We start from the raw sequence: 20,034 nt of genomic DNA on the forward strand, positions 1-20,034 counted from the left end.
CCTCCGGCTCCATCCCTCTGTGGTGTCCTCTCTGGTTCCGGATCCCTGTGGTCGAGTCCCAGGGCCCTTGGAGATGGGGTGGTGAAAAGTGGGGCCCCAGGGAGCGCTTTATTTTGGGGAGAGGCTCCCCTGGGCTCACTCCAAGAGCTCGGGCCCTGGGGCTCCTGTCGCTGGCGGTCAGGGAGGGGTCAGGGGCACCCGGGGGGCCTCAGGGGCCGCTTTCCCCGCCCGGGCCTGAGGTGTGCGTGGGGAAAAGGGGGTTGACCCTGGAGACAGACTTCCCTCTGCCAGGGGGGACAGGCGGGCTCAGAGACCCTCGGGCGCCCGTGTGTGTGGGGAGAGGGGGTGCCCGCATGCGGCTGGGGCCCTCCCCGAGGCCGAGGCGGAGGCCGGGTGAGTCCGAGGGAGCAGTGGGGCTGGTTGGGGTCCCTGTCTCTCCCTCTGGACGGCGCCCCTTTCCCGCCCCTGCTCGGCGCGGCGGGAGCGGCACCTTGGACACTCCTGTGCCTTGGACAGCTCCCTCGCCTTGGACAGCTCCCGCGCCTTGGACAGCTCCTGCGCCTTGGGCAGCCCCTGCGTCTTGGGCAGCTCCCGCGCCTTGGGCAGCCCCCGCGCCTTGGGCAGCCCCTGCGCCTTGGATACTCCTGCACCTTGGACACTCCCGTGCCTTGGGCAGCCCCCGCGCCTTGGACAGCCCCCACGCCTTGGACAGCTCCCGCGCCTTGGGCAGCCCCTGCGTCTTGGGCAGCTCCCGCACCTTGGGCAGCCCCCGCGCCTTGGGCAGCCCCCGCGCCTTGGGCAGCTCCTGCGCCTTGGGCAGCCCCTGCGCCTTGGACAGCTCCCGCGCCTTGGGCAGCTCCCGCGCCTTGGGCAGCCTCTGTGCCTTGGACACTCCTGCACCTTGGACACTCCTGCGCCTTGGGCAGCTCCCGCGCCTTGGGCAGCCCCTGCGCCTTGGACACTCCTGCACCTTGGACAGCTCCTGCGCCTTGGGCAGCTCCCGCGCCTTGGGCAGCCCCCGCGCCTTGGGCAGCTCCTGCGCCTTGGGCAGCCCCTGCGCCTTGGACAGCTCCCGCGCCTTGGGCAGCTCCCGCGCCTTGGGCAGCCTCTGTGCCTTGGACACTCCTGCACCTTGGACACTCCTGCGCCTTGGGCAGCTCCCGCGCCTTGGGCAGCCCCTGCGCCTTGGACACTCCTGCACCTTGGACAGCTCCTGCGCCTTGGGCAGCTCCCGCGCCTTGGGCAGCCCCTGCGCCTTGGACACTCCTGCACCTTGGACACTCCTGCGCCTTGGGCAGCTCCTGCGCCTTGGGCAGCCCCTGCGCCTTGGACACTCCTGCACCTTGGACACTCCCGCGCCTTGGGCAGCCCCCGCGCCTTGGGCAGCTCCTGCGCCTTGGGCAGCCCCTGCGCCTTGGACAGCTCCCGCGCCTTGGGCAGCCCCTGCGCCTTGGACACTCCTGCACCTTGGACAGCTCCCGCGCCTTGGGCAGCCCCTGCGTCTTGGACAGCTCCCGCGCCTTGGACAGCCCCTGTGCCTTGGACACTCCTGCACCTTGGACACTCCTGCGCCTTGGGCAGCCCCTGCGTCTTGGACAGCTCCCGCGCCTTGGGCAGCCCCCGCGCCTTGGGCAGCCCCCGGGCCTTGGGCAGCTCCTGCGCCTTGGGCAGCCCCTGCGCCTTGGACAGCTCCCGTGCCTTGGGCAGCTCCCGTGCCTTGGGCAGCCTCTGCGCCTTGGACACTCCTGCACCTTGGACACTCCTGCGCCTTGGGCAGCTCCCGTGCCTGGGACAGCCCCTGCGCCTTGGACACTCCTGCGCCTTGGGCAGCCCCCGCGCCTTGGACAGCTCCCGCGCCTTGGACAGCCCCCGCGCCTTGGACAGCTCCCGTGCCTTGGGCAGCCCCTGCGCCTGGGACAGCCCCTGCGCCTTGGACACTCCTGCGCCTTGGGCAGCCCCTGCGTCTTGGGCAGCTCCCGCGCCTTAGGCAGCCCCTGCGTTTGGACAGCTCCAGCGCCTTGGGCAGCCCCTGCACCTTGGACCCTCCTGCGCCTTGGGCAGCCCCTGCGCCTTGGGCAGCTCCCGCGCCTGGGACAGCCCCTGTGCCTTGGACACTCCTGCACCTTGGACAGCTCCTGCGCCTTGGGCAGCTCCCGCGCCTTGGGCAGCCCCTGCGCCTTGGACACTCCTGCGCCTTGGACACTCCTGCGCCTTGGGCAGCTCCTGCGCCTTGGGCAGCCCCTGCGCCTTGGACACTCCTGCACCTTGGACACTCCCGCGCCTTGGGCAGCCCCCGCGCCTTGGGCAGCTCCTGCGCCTTGGGCAGCCCCTGCGTCTTGGACAGCTCCCGCGCCTTGGGCAGCCCCCGCGCCTTGGGCAGCCCCCGGGCCTTGGGCAGCTCCTGTGCCTTGGGCAGCCCCCTGCGCCTTGGACAGCTCCCGCGCCTTGGGCAGCTCCCGTGCCTTGGGCAGCCTCTGCGCCTTGGACACTCCTGCACCTTGGACACTCCTGCGCCTTGGGCAGCTCCCGCGCCTGGGACAGCCCCTGCGCCTTGGACACTCCTGCGCCTTGGGCAGCCCCCGGGCCTTGGGCAGCTCCTGTGCCTTGGGCAGCCCCTGCGCCTTGGACAGCTCCCGCGCCTTGGGCAGCTCCCGTGCCTTGGGCAGCCTCTGCGCCTTGGACACTCCTGCACCTTGGACACTCCTGCGCCTTGGGCAGCTCCCGCGCCTGGGACAGCCCCTGCGCCTTGGACACTCCTGCGCCTTGGGCAGCCCCCGCGCCTTGGACAGCTCCCGTGCCTTGGACAGCCCCCGCGCCTTGGACAGCTCCCGTGCCTTGGGCAGCCCCTGCGTCTTGGGCAGCCCCTGCGCCTGGGACAGCCCCTGCGCCTTGGACACTCCTGCGCCTTGGGCAGCCCCTGCGTCTTGGGCAGCTCCCGCGCCTTAGGCAGCCCCTGCGTTTGGACAGCTCCAGCGCCTTGGGCAGCCCCTGCGCCTTGGACCCTCCTGCGCCTTGGGCAGCTCCCGCGCCTGGGACAGCCCCTGTGCCTTGGACCCTTCTGCGCCTTGGGCAGCCCCTGCGCCTTGGACAGCTCCCGTGCCTTGGGCAGCCCCTGCGCCTTGGACAGCTCCCGCGCCTTGGGCAGCCCCTGCGCCTTGGACAGCTCCCGCGCCTTGGGCAGCCCCTGCGTCTTGGGCAGCTCCCGCGCCTTGGGCAGCCCCTGCGCCTTGGGCAGCTCCCGCGCCTGGGACAGCCACTGCGCCTTGGACCCTCCTGCGCCTTGGGCAGCCCCTGCGCCTTGGACAGCTCCCGCGCCTTGGGCAGCCCCTGCGCCTTGGACAGCTCCCGCGCCTTGGGCAGCCCCTGCGCCTTGGACAGCTCCCGCGCCTTGGGCAGCCCCTGCGTCTTGGGCAGCTCCCGCGCCTTGGGCAGCCCCTGCGTCTTGGGCAGCTCCCGCGCCTTGGGCAGCCCCTGCGTCTTGGGCAGCTCCCGCGCCTTGGGCAGCCCCTGCGTCTTGGACAGCCCCTGCACCTTGGACACTCCTGTGCCTTGGGCAGCCCCTTCGCAGCGCGGGGCGGAATCGCCCTGCGGGGCAGCCTTTCCTGGGTTCCCCCTGCCCCAGCCCGAGCCGGCCCTGCGCCTGGGGCTGGGGAGGGTGCCCCCCAGGTGAGGCCGGATGCAGGCCATCACTTACACCTGGTTTCACCCCCAGGAAACAACAGCTGGGAGAAGCTGTTGAATCGATTTTTTTTGGCTTGGCACCGTGAAAAGATGAGACCAAAACACGCACACGGAGTGGTTCTTATGATGAGATAAAAACGTGAGACTCCCTCCCTCCCCCAGGGTTCTGCACCTGATGGGCCCAGCAGCGCCCATTATTGGGGGCAGATTAATTACCAGGGAGCTGGAGCTTAGTGATCAGCAAGTGGGACTCGGATGCCCCGAGGCCAGGCAGGGCCCGGGAGGGACAGCTGCAGGCAGGCGAAGCCGCTGGGTGTACTGCCTTTCAGGCCCTTCAGGCTGCCGGAAAAAGGGGGCGAAGTTGCACGCCCTCAGGCGGGGCGCGGCATTTTGGTGCTTTGCTCACCTTTGCTCCTTTTTTGGGACTGAGCAGGGCCCAGGGGCGCTGGCTGCAGACGACGTTCTTAGTTTTTGATTGTTTGTATGTGTGTTTGTTTTGTTTTGTTTTTGATGTGCCAGGGCCGGGGATTGAACCCAGGCCCCCGTATGTGAGAGGCCGGTGCTCAACCACTGAGACGCAGCGGCTGCCCCGAGCTGGGATTTTCGTTTGTTTGCTTGCTTGTTGTTGTTTTTAGAAGGCACCAGGGACCTCGTTTCTGGGAAGCAGGCACTCAACCACTCGAGCTATACCCGCTCCCCTGTAGACAGGGTCTTGAAGGTGTATGTTCCACAAGTGACTAAAGACACTCACACGCAGGCGTCACCAACTGTGTTCACCATCTTAAAGCTCACAGGGCGAGCGTCGGGGTGGGGAGAAGGGGTGTTCGAGGCTGTTTCCTGCAGGGAAAAGTGTGCGGTCCTCGCCACGGGCTCCTGGGGTCCTGGCCCGCGCCCCGCTCCTCTGCGGGGAGAATCCGCAGGGAGCGCGCGTGTCCCTTCCGGGGACCCGGCAAGCCCGAGAGCGCGTTCCAGCAGCGCAGGCGCTCTCCCAGGCGCTGCGGGAAAAGCAGCAGCGGGAGGAGCCCGCAGCTCTTCACGCGGCGCCCTTTCCGCCCCCTCCCCGGCCGGGCAGCGGCTCAGGGCCAGGGGCTTCGGCCCACTTGAAAGCCGGACAAGGCCGAGGCGCAGGGCCCGCCCGCGGCCGCCGGCCTCTGTCCAGGCGGAGCTGGGCCTCGCGGGCCCGCGGCGGGGCTGCTCCCGCGCCTCCCCCGCGCTGGCTGCGCTGCTCCCGCGCCTCCCCCGCGCTGGCTGCGCTGCTCCCGCGCCTCCCCCGCGCTGGCTGCGCTGCTCCCGCGCCTCCCCCGCGCTGGCTGCGCTGCTCCCGCGCCTCCCCCGCGCTGGCTGCGCGCCCTGAACCGCGGCGCGAGCCGGGGAGGCCGCGGAGGGGCCCTGCGCCGCGGCGGGCTGGCCCCGTCTCCCGTGCATTTACAGAGCGAGGCGAGCCCGCCGCCGCACCCGCACAGGCCGAGGCCGCGGGCAGGGGCCCTGGGGGAGAGGAGACTGCAGCACGCACCTCACCCGCGCGCCGCTGCGTCCTCGTCACAGGCCAGGGCCGCGGCCCGCGGACGCAAGGAGCCGGCCACGTGGGAGGAGTGGGGAGTGCGGTCTGTGGCAGCCTCTTCTACTGTTTCATGCAACATCTGTGCGATTTATGTATCTTTAAAAAAAACCAAGCAGGCCCGGAGCCCTGGCTCCGCTTCGCCTCCCCTTCTCCACCCGCAGAGCACCGCAGCGGCGCGGGGTGGCGGGTCCGGGGGCGGCGGTGACGGGCCCGAGCTGGGGCGGCTGTGCGGCCGGGCCCTCCTTGGAGACGCCGCCCTGGTCAGCGAGGCCGAGCGCGTCCCAGGCCCGGCCCCGCAGCCCCAGCGCGCCTCGGGAGGGGCAGCAGCCGCCGGCAGTGCTGGGGGCCCTTCCACGCCGCAGGGCCCCGAGGCCCGAGGCAGCTGCCCGAAGGCCACAGGCCACAGGCCACTGGCGGCGGCCTTGGGCCGACGCGGGGTCGTGGGGCCGGTGCAGCCCCCCTCAGCCCCCGCGGTTTAGTGGCTTCTTGTTTTTGGGGGGGGCGACGACGACTCTCACCCCTGCCACCCCCATCCCTCCGGCTCCGGGGGCTGGAGCAGTCGGAGTTGGGGAAGGCGGAGCAGTGGAGGCGCCCTGGGCCCGGGGCAGAGCTGGGGCCGCGGGAGCCGCTGCTGGCCCTGCTGCTCGGGCCCCCGGAGCGGCCTGCCCTGGGCCGCGGCTGCCGTGCAGGTGTCACCTGGGCCGCGGCTGCCGTGCAGGTGTCACCTGGGCCCCTGCTGCCTTGCAGGTGTCTCCTGGGCCCCTCCTGCCGTGCAGGTGTCACCTGGGCCGCGGCTGCCGTGCAGGTGTCACCTGGGCCGCGGCTGCCGTGCAGGTGTCACCTGGGCCCCTCCTGCCGTGCAGGTGTCACCTGGGCCGCGGCTGCCGTGCAGGTGTCACCTGGGCCGCGGCTGCCGTGCAGGTGTCACCTGGGCCCCTCCTGCCGTGCAGGTGTCACCTGGGCCGCGGCTGCCGTGCAGGTGTCACCTGGGCCCCTCCTGCCGTGCAGGTGTCACCTGGGCCGCGGCTGCCGTGCAGGTGTCACCTGGGCCGCGGCTGCCGTGCAGGTGTCACCTGGGCCCCTCCTGCCGTGCAGGTGTCACCTGGGCCCCTCCTGCCGTGCAGGTGTCACCTGGGCCGCGGCTGCCGTGCAGGTGTCACCTGGGCCCCTCCTGCCGTGCAGGTGTCACCTGGGCCGCGGCTGCCGTGCAGGTGTCACCTGGGCCGCGGCTGCCGTGCAGGTGTCACCTGGGCCCCTGCTGCCGTGGAGGTGTCTCCTGGGCCGCGGCTGCCGTGCAGGTGTCACCTGGGCCCCTGCTGCCGTGGAGGTGTCTCCTGGGCCCCTCCTGCCGTGCAGGTGTCACCTGGGCCCCTGCTGCCGTGCAGGTGTCACCTGGGCCGCGGCTGCCGTGCAGGTGTCACCTGGGCCCCTCCTGCCGTGCAGGTGTCACCTGGGCCCCTGCTGCCGTGCAGGTGTCACCTGGGCCGCGGCTGCCGTGCAGGTGTCACCTGGGCCCCTGCTGCCGTGGAGGTGTCTCCTGGGCCGCGGCTGCCGTGCAGGTGTCACCTGGGCCCCTGCTGCCGTGGAGGTGTCTCCTGGGCCGCGGCTGCCGTGCAGGTGTCACCTGGGCCCCTGCTGCCGTGCAGGTGTCACCTGGGCCCCTGCTGCCGTGCAGGTGTCACCTGGGCCCCTGCTGCCGTGCAGGTGTCTCCTGGGTCTGACCTAATTCTGGCCATCCGGGCACTAAGCCTTTCGCTTTTCCCCTGTACTGCATCTTCCAACTTGGCCTTTATCCAAGGCAGGGGCTCTTGACCCTTTTTTGTCCCATGGACCCCTTTGCCAGGCAAGTGACAACCGTGGACCCCTCACCAAGTCCACACGGTGCTGTGTGTTATTTAATAAACACGTCCCACCTGCACGACACGGCCCCACAAGAATCATGTTTTTTATTTGAATTTCAATTCAAGCTCCTGGATGCCTTGTTACGAGCCCCCGAGCTAAGGTGATATTTTGGCCTTTGTCTGCCCTCTTTGGTTTGGTTCCTTTCTCACTTCAGCAAGGTCGTGGGAGGGAAACGGGGCCATGTATGGGGCCGCCAGCCTCTAAAAGTGACAGCGGGCCACAGCCCCGGCCGCTTCTGGAGGAGGGTCACCCGTCAGGGCTGCCGTGTGAAATGAGCACGTATCAGCCTCTCTGGGTGACAGCACGGCAGCGAAAGGTTGGAGCCAGGGACCCTTTTCCCCGAGGCTGGCGTGGGGCGGGCAGGCCAGGGAGAGGGCGGGCGCCCACCGCGGCGAGGCAGGGCGCGGGGCGCAGCTCCCGCCTCGGCTGCCCAGGCACCAGGACGGAGCTCACTTTTCCAGGCCGTCACTGCAGCTCTGTCCGTGAGCGCCTGGCTCCCTCGGAAATCAAAACGCCGCTCTGCATTTAAACGACCCGTCCTTTTGGGAAATTCTTCCTAGCCACAGGACTGTTAACATGAAAAGTAAAAGGGAAACAATGTGATAGTTCAGAAAGCCCTGCTTTCGGGGGAACGCCAAAAAAATAGCCAGCGAATTCCTGGAAGGGGGACTTGCGAGCGACCCAGCGAGGGGAACGTTGCTTGACAAAGTCTCTGCTTGATGTGAAGGGAAGCCTAAAGGGAGGGGTGTTGGCAGGGCCCAGCCCTCAGTGAGGCGGTGCGTGAAGCAGAAGGGATCGTTCCGTGTGTGGAGCTCTGCGGGCGAGCTAAGACGCGAGAACGGGGGATAATTGGAGTTGTCCCGGGCAGGGCGGGCTCCTGGGGGCGGCTCTGCGCCGGGGCTGGCAGCTCTGCACCCTGGCTGGCGGCTCTGCACCCGGGCTGGAGGCCCTGCACCCGGGCTGGCGGCTCTGCACCCGGGCTGGAGGCCCTGCACCCGGGCTGGCGGCCCTGCACCCGGGCTGGAGGCCCTGCACCCGGGCTGGTGGCCCTGCGCCCGGGCTGGAGGCCCTGCGCCCGGGCTGGAGGCCCTGCGCCCGGGCTGGCGGCTCTGCACCGGGGCTGGAGGCCCTGCACCCGGGCTGGCGGCCCTGCGCCCGGGCTGGAGGCCCTGCGCCCGGGCTGGAGGCCCTGCGCCCGGGCTGGCGGCTCTGTGCCCGGGCTGGAGGCCCTGCGCCCGGGCTGGAGGCCCTGCACCCGGGCTGGCGGCTCTGCACCGGGGCTGGAGGCCCTGCACCTGGGCTGGAGGCCCTGCACCCGGGCTGGCGGCCCTGCACCTGGGCTGGAGGCCCTGCACCCGGGCTGGCGGCTCTGCACCGGGGCTGGAGGCCCTGCACCCGGGCTGGCGGCTCTGCACCGGGGCTGGAGGCCCTGCACCCGGGCTGGCGGCTCTGCTCCGGGGCTGGCGGCTCTGCTCCGGGGCTGGCGGCTCTGCTGGGCTGGCAGCTCTCCACCCGGGCTGGCTCTGCCTCCGCCAGGGGGCGCGCACGCGCCGCGGCAGGTGCAGCGCGGCAGGTGCAGCGAGGCCCGCGCCGGCTGCTCGGGCTCCAGGAGCGGGGCGCCCCGGGGACCCTGCGCCAGCGGGCGGGGAGCGCGCCCCGTCCTCAGGGAGGCCAGAGCCTGGGGACGCCAGGGCTCAGGGGCCCGGCAAGGGAGCTGCCCTCGGGGCGGCGGCCGCTCTGCCTGGGCCGCGGGCCGCGCCGCCTCTCCGCCTCCCCGGCCAGGTCCCCCGCCCCGGCCACCCCCGCGTGGTCCCTCTGCTTTGCAGTCCCTTGTCAAGGCCGAGACCCGAGCATCAACACCAGGCTTGCCCCGGCTGCCCCCACCTCCTTTTTTTTGGCTACAGGATTGAACTTGGAAATTAGGTTATAGCTGATGTATGATTTTTTTTTTTTTTAGTTTGCTTCTTTGTCAACTTTTGTTAGTGAATTAGGAATGAGGTACTCCAAGATGTGCTGGGTACTTACTAAATAAATCTTAACAATACAATAAAATAAAGTCCATCTGGTCTACCAAGGGAGGGTTGTGGTTTTCCTTCTAAGTCTTAGAAGGATACGTGATTACACCCAACCTGCACAGTTTTCACCAAGACTGCTTCTGCCAGGGTAAACTAAGGGAACCAGAGACAGAGAGAGACAAAGAAACAGAGAGACGGGGAGGTAGACAGAAGGGTGCGGGCAGGGATAGGATCCTGGGGAAAATCTTCATAGAATGCTCTTTACAACTCGAATCTCCCTAACATTAATTTTGGAGGGAAATTTGGGACAGGGCAGTTTCTTCGTGCACACATATGGCCATTAATGAATTACCTGGTAAGAACCCCAAGGTCGAGATCCTTCCGTGCGCTTCCTCATGGATTTCCACTGACCGGTTCCACTTTCAGCCTTCCAGTCATGTCTGAGAACTCGTCATTTAAACTCGGGCATTGCTGTTCCCCTCCCATCCCACTGATAAGTTAACTTGTGAGCCTTTTAAATAATTCACTTTGACCCAGTGGACCACTTGTAAAAGCTGTCAGCTCTTGCAGTGAGTTATGTCGTCTGGAAGTAGCCATTGGGGGTGGAATTGGGGAAATCTCTGCACACATGTAAAAGGCGATTTCCCTTCCTAGGGCGGGCTGAACGGCTGCGGGAGGCCCACTGAAGCCAGCTCACAATTCACGCTGTGAGCAGGATGGCTTTAACCCAGCCACTCTGTTGCCCTAGAAGTCACGATTTATGCTTCTAATTTTAATTTTCTTCAGCTTAGGTCCCAGAAGGATTTATTAAATTTGCTTTGTGGAACCCATTAACTCTAAACTGAATAACGATGTTACTCTAGGCTTTGAATCAGTTTACAGTAAATTCTCTCCACACTGGACTCCAGGAATTCTATATTCCTCCATGACCAAATTTTAAGTCAGTCCATAAATGAAAAGGTTTACTCAATTTACCTAAAAGTTACTAGTAATTAACTGACATCAAGAGGCCATTGCTTGTGGAGGTGGTGAATAGCAAATGAGAGCTCTAGCAAGAGAGGATATTTATTATGTGGCCTAAATTAGAAGGTAGAAAATTCAAATGGCTTCTCAGTACCTCTTTGGTACTTTGGCTAAACCCTGTAGTAAAATGGGTAATAATTGCTCGTAACTAGTCCCCCCCATGGCTTGGTAGGATGACCAAGCCATATGAGTAGCTTATGGAAAATCTACTTCAATACCCCTACACATGCATATATGCAAATCAGTGGTGTTTCCTTTAGAAGCCTTTCTAGAGGTCATGGACACTAACCCTGCACGGCAGAGTCCCCTACCCACAGTGGGGGCGAGGAGCTGGGAGCCTCGGCAGGCACCGGGAGCTCAAGGCACGTGCCCTGCAGTGGGTCAGGGCATCCTTGACTGAATTATGGCAGCTTTCACAAGACCAAATGCCCTGTGGGAAAGGGGATGGCAAGAGGCATCCTCGTAGCTCCCTGGGCAGGGTTTCCAGTAGAGAGCGTGATGTAGTAGAACCTCTGCTCATCTTGGCCTGAGTCACTTCTGGGAACTTAGACAACTCACTCAGAAAGAATAATTCCTCCCCGGGATCTTAGCCCTTCTGGCTCCCACTTCCAGAATCTGATGTGATGCGTTCTGTGAAAGGGGAGGACGACCACTTCTTGGGAGGCAAGTGTGACAGGATCTCAGTGTAGGTGGAAGGGGTAAGGTCTTGCTGTATTTTCCTGCAAGGCTTCCCAGTGCTGCAGCTCAGAGGGCGCCCCCCTGCACCCCCAGGTGGGTGCTGGTGTACTTGGTCCGCCTCTGCTACAGCAAGCGTGTGCGGGGAGCACTGCCCAGCTGGTTTAGCCACTGACAGAGCACGATGCAGACCAGTCCCTTCCCGCATCCTTTTGGATTCCTCCACTTCAAAAGCGTCTCAGACAGCGAGTTTGCTGTTTCGTCTGGGTGAGAAACAGCTTCATTTGGGAGTGAGTCAGAACAAAAGGCAAAGGAAAAAAGTGGTGAAGAGAGACTAGTGGGCCTGGTCTTAGGGCACTCATCAAAGTTAGAATTCTCTCCTCTTCTAACACGCCTGGATTGAAGTGTTTATGTTCAGGTGTTGTACTTGTGTTCAGGTTTAGCACTTCAAACCACACGCAACTAGGAAGTAAAGAGATGACTAAATTTCACAGGCTACGACAGCAGCATATCTTATAACCAGAGAACTGTTCTCCAAGACAAAACTTTTTTTTGGTCTTTGCATTTGTTTAGACATCAGTTTTAGGAAAAGCAGTGCAGAGAATGAAAATGTAATTCACCTATGTTCTCCCAATTAATGTTAAAAGTGTTTTCCTGGACTTTCCAGTGTGAACATGTTAAACTATAATTCGAGGAGAAAAAACAGACCAGTCTGCCAAGCAGAGTGACCTGATTCTTGTTGGATCAACATGTTATCAAGTTGAGGTTGTCACGACAAAGAAAGTAAGAAAGTGTGATGAAGCCTGCCTTCTCAGACGAAAATCAAAGCCCGGGCCTGCCAGCCCAGAAGTGCTGAACTAAGCATTCCCTAATCAGCTGGTCTATATGTAGATTTAGACATCTCCAGGAGGCTGGGAGCCTATCAGGCCCAAACTGATTATTCTAATCAAGTGTTTTAATTAAGTGCACTTATTGCCAGGATCACAGAACGAGGGCTGCTCTTGAGTAGTAATGGGCGGTATTTTTTTCCTTTTTCTGTTCTTCCTGAAGAGTGATAGTGCTTGGCTTTGTGGGGGTGTATTTAGCATTTTTCTGAAGTAGGTCATGGGAGAGTCTCCTGTGAAGTGCACTCTGCTGAGCTGGCAGTCTGGCCAGGGAATGAAAAAATAAAAAATAAAAAGATATAACCAACTAGGTTGCAGATGAATCAATACCCCAACTGCTGGGGCTATTTGCATCCTCCACTCTAAATGCAAAAGCAATACTGGCCAGCACAAGCTTTAAAAAATATATGAACACACACACATTGGGTTGGCTTTTATTGGAATGCCTAGATGCAATCTATAGTCATCAAGTTATGGAAAATTCAGGTCACATATAAAGTTAAGAAGGCAAATGAAAAGAACAATACAAATCAGACAAAATTTACATCTCAAAATATCATGAAAGCATTTCAACTGGCTTTGCCTAAAATACTTTGATTATCAATTTCTTTTTCGTAAGCTAATTTCTTTCATTATACAGTGCCCCCTCCCTCCCCTTAGAAAAGGTCTCTTGTTTACATATTCCCCAAGGTCACTATTTCTTGTAAAAGCATGTCCAGATCACAAGTCTTTTTAGAAAGAAATAGGCTCGTTATACCTACTAACAAGACACTAATTGGGTTGATCTGACTTCCTCTGGAATAAGCACCAGGAGATGCTCCAAAGTGTTGTGTTGGGTGCCGTGGTAAAGGACCAGTCCATGTCACGAAGAAGGCCAGGATATCATTTCACTTCTGTCATGTGGTACCAACTTTCAAGGTCAATACATCAGAACTATTTCTGACAATTTAGATTCGGAGCCTATTTCACCCAAAAGTACTTACAGCATGCTAAATACAGTCCTGCAGAAGTTCCCCGTAACAGAACTGCAAATACCTACGTTAACAGTTAAAAAATAAAATGTAAAACAGAGTTATGTTTATGTGGTTTGAAATCTCATAGTTTTCTAAATTTGGGCTTCATAATACTTGCCAAAGGATTTTCAGGATAAAAAATATTAATGCTAATCTGTGCTTTCATTCTAATAAAATATCAGCATTCATTAGAAGAGTAATTGCTTCGGTATGCTCTACCAAATACACAGAGACAGTAACAGCACTGATACTGTAAACTCAGTAGCTATTTCGAAACTTTCCCAGCCAATCTGTTTAATAAACACGCCTACTGTGCAATTTTGAGTATGATACATACAAAGCAGTTAGAAAATTATTTTCAATACATCACTTGAACCTTTATATTTACGACATGTTCACTTGCTATATTTTATCACCATTATACATAGAGAAAAACAGTGTGTACTATAGCTCAATGAACTGAGAGATACTTTCTAAAAATACTTTTGTGTGTGGCTGAATTTAGCGCCCAGGTCTGCACGCGGTGGGGCCGGCACAGAAGCGCCCAGGGCGGCCGCGCTGTCGCGGGGCGCACGTGGGAGGGCTCGGCCACCAGGGCTTCCTGGCTTCCCCCAGAAGAGCAGAGGCCGCGGTGCAGACCAGCGCCCATGGTGGTTTGGTCAAATGGGCTTACAGGAGCTTTTGGCCCTCTTTTTTGGGGGGGTCCCTCTTGGTGGTCCAAGGGCCTAAACCCCAGCCTCGCAGTGCCTGACCCCCACCTGGCTCTCTGCCCACTCCTGGTTCCTGCCAGCACTCCTGGATCTTAAGGAGACACACATTTATGGTCGAGACGACACCAGTGCTGTTCTGTCTCCCCAAATGTTTTCTGGGTATCTGATGTGGTCTCCTTTATCAAGACACGGAGTTTCAGGGAACAGTAAGAGTAAAAACCCTGTGTGGTGAATTAGGTCAACTCCCCATGGGCTGATCCCGCTGAGGGGGTTTCAGAGAAGCCCTCCCCCGTTCTGTCCTGTCTTCCCTTACACCGCACCCGCCTGCGTGGTCTCAGTGCCTCTCAGCAGATAAACGGTTGAGGACACTGGCTCGATGAAAGAGAGGGAAGAGAAAGGAGCAGTTCTCTGATGAGCCACCCACTTAGGATTGCACTGCCCTATCCATCGTGATAGAAAGTTGCACATGTTTTTTTTTTTTTCCAACCTAATACAAAAATATTAACACTTCTGGACATTATAGGCATAAGTTGTTATATCTCTACAATATAATAATTTATACTGTACAGTTATAACAGATAACAAAAGGTGCAATCCTTTTAAAAAATCACACAGTTCACATGTTTTTAGCATTTTATTTTTAAGTATAAATTTTTTAAACACTTTACATAAATTAACTCCTCTGAGACTAATATTTGATGTACAGTAAACTGTAATTCATATAAAAATCCATAAACAACTTGTCTCACATAATTTACAAAAAAATCAGGGTTTCCTTTGCTTGTTAGTGACAAGGATTCTGCTTGCCAGTTTTTGCCCCAAGGCAAACCACGTAGGCATGGTAAAGTCCTTTCTTCGTCCCCCGCGGCGGAAGTCACGTGTGCCGCCCTCCTCCCACGGGGCAGCACGGGAAAGCCGCCGGGTTGCCATCGACAGTCACTTCGCCCACATCTGAAAATTACAGAGATACGCACCACATCCTAAGCAGAGACTACTTCTTCAAGCAAAGGTCGACAACTCGGCATGTCTGGAAACGCTGTACGGATTTTCACCTTCAACAGCGCCTGGAAGGAACAGACGCCCGTGGCAAGCGTTAGGCCGTTTCCCCCTTCCTTCCGTGTCTTTCTTTAAACACTCGCAGTCCAACTGAGTGCAGCGATACGCGCATGTAAACATATTCTTTAAAGCCGATCACCTAGAAGGTCGTTCAGGAAAGCTGATTAGGGAGTGGTCTGGCGGGCCTGTGGCCGGCGGCGCGCCGGGGCTCGGCGGGAGTCCCGCGGGGCGCTGCGGGGCGGGCGGCGGGGCCCCGGCGTTACCTGCGGCCGATCTCGCTCTGCCGCAGGAACTGGATGTTGTTGGCGCTGTCGGCCAGCTCGGGGTACTGCTCCACCGACAGCACGTAGTAGCCGTCGTAGCCCTGCACCTTGCCCGCGCTCAGCAGCTGCCGCTTCTCGCCCTCCGTCCACAGGCGCGCGCCCTCCTCGCCGTCGCGCACGCGCTGCTGCTCGCGCGCCCAGGCCCGCGCCAGCGCGCGCTGCCGCGCCTGCTCGAGCACGCGCGCCTTCTCCTCGTCCAGCGTCATGCCGTAGCGCACGTGCAGCGCCAGCGCGCCGAACTGCACCTCGACGTCGGCGAACCTGCGCGTCCTGCCGTTGACCACCGTGGTGGACTGCGACACGGTGACGTTGATGCCGTTCTCGAGCGCGCGGCGCCCGCTGGTGAGGCGCAGCGCGCCCAGGTCGCCCTCGGGCGTGCTGGTCTTGATGAAGTAGTGCGTGTCGCGGCCGTCCACCGTGAAGTGCAGGTCCTCCAGGTAGAAGGCGTTGTTGAGCACGGCCGCCACCTTGATGCAGTCCTCGCTGGCCACGTTGAGCGCGTTGGTCTGCACGCGCCCGCGGCTCACGGCCAGCATGACGCCCTTGCCGAGCAGCGACCGCACGGCCGCGAACCACAGCCACGACGGCGGCGCGCCCGCGCGGCGGCGGCCCCGCGGCACCTCGGCCAGCCGGCCCAGCGACAGGAAGGCCCGCGCCTGCCGCGCCACCTGCTGCTGCACGCCGAACAGGGGCTGCGGAGACAAGACACGCGTGGGCAGGGCCGCCCGCCCCCGCCCCCGCCCCCGCCCCCGCCCCGCAGCGAGCCGAGGGCCGCCCGCCCCCGCCCTCCCCCGCCCTCCCGCGCCCTCCCGCGGCGCCGCCCCGAGGGCGCCCAGCCCGGCACCGCAAGCGCCGTCGCCCCTCCTGCGGCCCACGCTCGGGGGCGCGCTGCTCCCGGGCTGCCCCACCGGGAGGCGGAGAGGCCCCGGAGGGCGAGGCGGGCTGCGCCGAGGCCGGCGTGGCTACCACGCGGCACTGAAGCGCCTGGGCCCGAAGTCAGGCCCCCTCCGTCCCTTTCCCTGGGGAGCAGTTTTCAGTTGAATTTCACTAGTGTAACTGCAGAACGGAAATGTACAAGGACGAGTGGCCAGCGGGACGGCTGGGGCTGAGCATTTATTACTTCAGGAAAACAATGATTTTTGCAGACTTGGGGCCAGTGGAACATCGACACCGGCAAATGTTTTCAATTGCGGGCATCTTAACTCAGCCATTTCTTACGCTACCAGATGTTCGTCTGGCCGGTCCCTTCCCAAATGGAAACATCTGTTTCATTTGCAGCAGTGAAAGAAACATTTGTTTTTTTGCACTTGGGGCAGCAGAGACGTTTTTTGGCCAGTGATTCCCTAAGCTGTCCTTATGGTGCGCTTGAACCATATTTAAAAGGCTGCCCAGGAAAAAAGTTGGCAGGTCCATTTGTTCAGTTAGACCTAAGTGTTCTCAGACATTTTGGAAAGTCATACACAATTAGGACAGGCTTGTTCAAATGCATTAGGAAACTTGGGCATGTCTTCATGATACTTTATCGATGTAGATTGGTTTGCAATTAGAAATGTTAAAATGGCTCCCAGATTTTTGAGACTAGATGGAGCTTGCTTTTTAAAAGTGAAAGTGGCATCGGACAAAGGAATTGCTTTTATGTGTTATGTATGCAACATGTACTAAAACAGCGGAATTGGCACTGCTGATACTGTGTTGTGTGTGTTTTAATCACGATTGCCTTTTCTCATTGTATTCATGGGAATTACAGGAAATTGCTGGGGGGTGGGATGGGAAGTGGATTAATCTTTCCAAGAAACTGCACTTTCTTCTTCTTATCGTTATGGGGTAACCCAATTTCTTGATCTCTAATTATTCTTGCTTTAAGCTAGAAATTCTGGTGCTTTGTTGTGCATTCCTTTCTGATCTCTGAATGGTGGGAACTAAAAGTGCCATTTTCTAAAACGGCAGCTTTGACTTGGCAATTTTCCATTCTGTTTCTTTTATTTCTACAATTATTTTTCTGGAAAATTCCATAAACACCTAGTTGTACATGAAATCTTATCAGAGGACATTATATTTTTATTTTAAAAATTTTCCCAGGAAACACTAAATGTTTTGAAGAAGATGAAATTTGTGGTATTATCTTTGGACTGCTAATTTGTAATATGTATCCCATGACCTGTTTATTCTATCTTTGCCTTCAGGTCCCAAGTGCCATAAATGTGTTTTCAAGGGGTTCTCTGTAGAAACCGTGCCTTACTCAAAAATGAGCTTCTACATTTGATTGCCTTTTGCGAATATTTTTCTAAAAATGTTTTTGTTAGCGTCACAAAAAACAGACTTAAGCCTGTTTTAGAGGCCTCTGGTTTGCTGAACAGAAAATCAGAGATGTTTTCCTTCTCTGAGTTGGAAAATTAAAACCTGTCTTTGCTACAGTTTAAGCAAGGGTAGTTTGATTAAATATGGATAAAAAAGACACAAGTAAGCCATTTATTGCCTTTTCATACTTTTGCTTTTTGTTTCTTACCGGTATATCATCCCACTGCTGACTCTTCACAAGTTCGTAAGAAGGCTCTGTTAAATCAAATTTGGGAACAGGGAATCCAGGAATAGCATTGTGCAGATGGAAGCCAAATGTCACCAGCCAGCTGTTAACATCTAGGAGAAGAACGTTCAAAGTGAATGGCGTTCGTTTATTTTGTGCTTTCATATATATAAATTCTTACCTTAAAAAATCCAAAATCACAAATAGTAACTGGAAAAAGAACGTATGTTTGTCTTCATCCTGCAATTCCAAAACTTACCCACTATTTTTAGACGTGAAGGCAATAACCTCGAAAGCAGAACTGTGGCAAGTGCTACAGAAAATGCAGAGTAATAGATACACGCTTAGTCTGGATAAACTGTCACATGCGAAGTTGCATCCCGTGTTAGTAAGAATGATAAAAAGGGTAATAAAGTACAGCTGTATTAAAAAGACATAGTTGTAGAAAACAAATGAGATTTGTTTTTGTAGTTAGTAAAAGCTTGTCTTAAATAGAAGTTGCAAGTTATTAGCTTTCAAAAGCAATTGCCCAAGGATACATGGACTTCCACAAGCCATTTTCTATTAATAAAAACCCTAAATTGAGAGTATTAAAACCAACAGTTGATTCTTAATCAAAGATGAATGCTGAAAGCTGGCAAAACTGGCCAAGGGCATAGAAGTTCTGATTACCATCAGTTTTGACTTCAAAGGCTCACTGTGCACAGGTGGAAACAAACTTTTTCAGGAGAGAACCTGGAAACCTTTAAAATGGTATTTTTAAATAGTACCATGTGATTCCAAAAGCCATTAAGCTCAGAATAAGGCTTTTATTCTATTTTGGAGGTTATAATGTTACAGAACTACTCAGCAGGCTTGCAGCTTTATGAGTACAGTTGGGTGTAGATTATTTTATATATTAAGCACATTGCTGGAAAATTTGAAATTGCATTTCACCTAATATATTTTATGCTGTTCCATCTCTCTTTTGATGTTTTTCAGAAAATGCTGCTATAGCATTCCCTGTAGTCCACGTTGCTAGGAGAGGATGAATTCAGGAGCTGTGGGCTTTCCAGCCTTGCACTCAGCCCCTGTCAACACCTCTTAAATAACCAGTGGTAAACTGCTTGTCAGGATGATGGAGAGTCACTTGTTTCCTATTTCCTTCTCTAGGGCACACACGCTCACCTCATCGCCAGCTTGGCAGGTCCCTTGTCCAGGCATCATGTAGCTATAAAAACAGTGGTATTCTCCCTCTTTTCAATGGGGTAGTGATGGTTGGGGGCAGATGAATTCCAAGGTCGTCACCTTGGATGGAAAGTGATACTTTTTTTTGGTGAGCATGTATATAAGATTACAAGGTGTCTTATGTTTTTGAGGAAATTCTTTCTTTCTCCCAAATGGAGTATTTGGGGACAAAAGTTCTCCTACTCTGAACAATGTCCATGTAAGAGTGAAAATACTGAGGTCTTGAGTATTGGAAAGTATTGCCAAATAATGGGACTTGAATGCAGGTGACTAAGATGAGAATACCACAGGGGTGCTTGCTGAATCTCAACAATGAAAGAAGAGCCTTTCACCTGGTTCATGTGGAAGAGAGGATATGAACAGCATTAAGCAGTCTGGAAAAGTAGAAGGGAAATGTAAAATGAAAAGGAGGCAGCTTTTTGAGAGCAGTATGCCTCAAATCTTGAACGAAAAGAGAGGCAGCATGGAGTATCTAACACAAGCCAAAACAAGACTGAGTCAAACAAAATAAACACCCAACCCTAACCAAATCCAACAACAAATCAAAATCAAAAACAAAAACAAAAAAGAAAAGGAAATGGGAAAGAACTTCCCTCTAGGAAAAATAAATTGTGGTAGGGTAATTTAGGTTGGAAGGCAGAAGCAGGGAGAACCAGGGCGTTTGGAGTACAGGGTGAGTGAAGGCATCTGGTTGCTGAGGTAGCTTGAGCAGAGCTTGAAGGACCTTGCCTCCATTTTACACCCCGGCGAGTCTATGGTGGCAGAAGTGGGATCTGATGTTTTAAATCCTGTGCAAAACTAAAAGAGTACCATGTACTAAACTTGGAAGGGCCTTAAATCCACACTATGAAAATTAGCCGATACTGGTGGACAAAATAGTGCACCACTAGTAGAGTCACTGTGCAGGAGCCGTCCTAAATGGCAATGAAGAGAGTGGTATAAGAGGACAGAGGAAGTCAGGATAGAGACAGGAGGCAGTGGCTAAGCACCGGATGGGAGAAATTGCTCCATTATTGTCCTCAGTTCATGGTGGTAAAGAGGGAAATAAACACCTCCCAGGGATGAGATGGTGTGTCACACTGTGTTCTTTCCATTAGAACTTTACTCACGCTATAAAAACAAAATTACACATCTGTAAGGTATTTGTTTATAAAGCAGAACTACATATATCTCTGTATTTTATACCATAGATAGGCATTATTATCCCCATTTTGTAGTTAAGGAAACTGAGATGAAACAAGTTACATGACTTGCCTATGAAGCCATACACAGCTTACAGGAAGGGAGTTGGGACTGAAACTCCGATTTTGGGAATCTAAATGCATCATGCTTTCTGCTCTGTCATGTCATGTTCCTTCAATGGTTGGATTCCTTCTCATTTTGAATTTTGGTCTTGGGCATTAGAAGTCAGAATAGGAAATAACAATGTTTCAGTTTCTC

The 20,034-nt window shown here is 57.0% G+C and overlaps 3 protein-coding genes across 15 annotated transcripts in view; 1 reads left to right on the top strand and 2 right to left on the bottom strand.

The window, feature by feature from the left end:
* Positions 1-208: 208 nt before the first annotated feature.
* On the bottom strand, positions 209-3,687 carry LOC131279485 (uro-adherence factor A-like). Its single transcript, XM_058302140.1, has 5 exons — positions 3,298-3,687; positions 3,055-3,256; positions 2,036-2,941; positions 1,343-1,940; positions 209-1,301 (listed from the first exon to the last, which is right to left on the bottom strand). The coding sequence occupies exons 1-5, from the start codon at positions 3,685-3,687 to the stop codon at positions 209-211; spliced, it is 3,189 nt and encodes a 1,062-aa protein (XP_058158123.1).
* A 169-nt stretch (positions 3,688-3,856) lies between these two features.
* LOC139438857 (elastin-like) lies at positions 3,857-9,074 on the top strand. Its single transcript, XM_071214549.1, has 5 exons — positions 3,857-4,074; positions 4,469-5,285; positions 5,404-5,691; positions 5,802-6,917; positions 8,013-9,074. Exons 1-5 carry the CDS (start codon positions 3,857-3,859, stop codon positions 9,072-9,074), a joined length of 3,501 nt encoding a protein of 1,166 aa, XP_071070650.1.
* A 3,085-nt stretch (positions 9,075-12,159) lies between these two features.
* TENM3 (teneurin transmembrane protein 3) overlaps positions 12,160-20,034 on the bottom strand; it is a 682,045-nt gene continuing 674,170 nt past the window's right edge. For all 13 annotated transcript variants that reach the window (XM_071213974.1, XM_058305014.2, XM_058304951.2 and 10 more), the window contains 2 exons: positions 17,350-17,480; positions 12,160-15,535 (listed from right to left, as the gene is read on the bottom strand). In XM_071213974.1, the coding sequence (XP_071070075.1) occupies positions 14,780-15,535; positions 17,350-17,480 (887 nt within the window). In that variant the 3' untranslated portion in view covers positions 12,160-14,779. The remainder of the gene's footprint in view (positions 15,536-17,349; positions 17,481-20,034) is intronic.

The sequence above is a fragment of the Dasypus novemcinctus genome, chromosome 1 (genome assembly GCF_030445035.2).
Source record: "Dasypus novemcinctus isolate mDasNov1 chromosome 1, mDasNov1.1.hap2, whole genome shotgun sequence".
Lineage (NCBI taxonomy): Eukaryota > Metazoa > Chordata > Mammalia > Cingulata > Dasypodidae > Dasypus > Dasypus novemcinctus.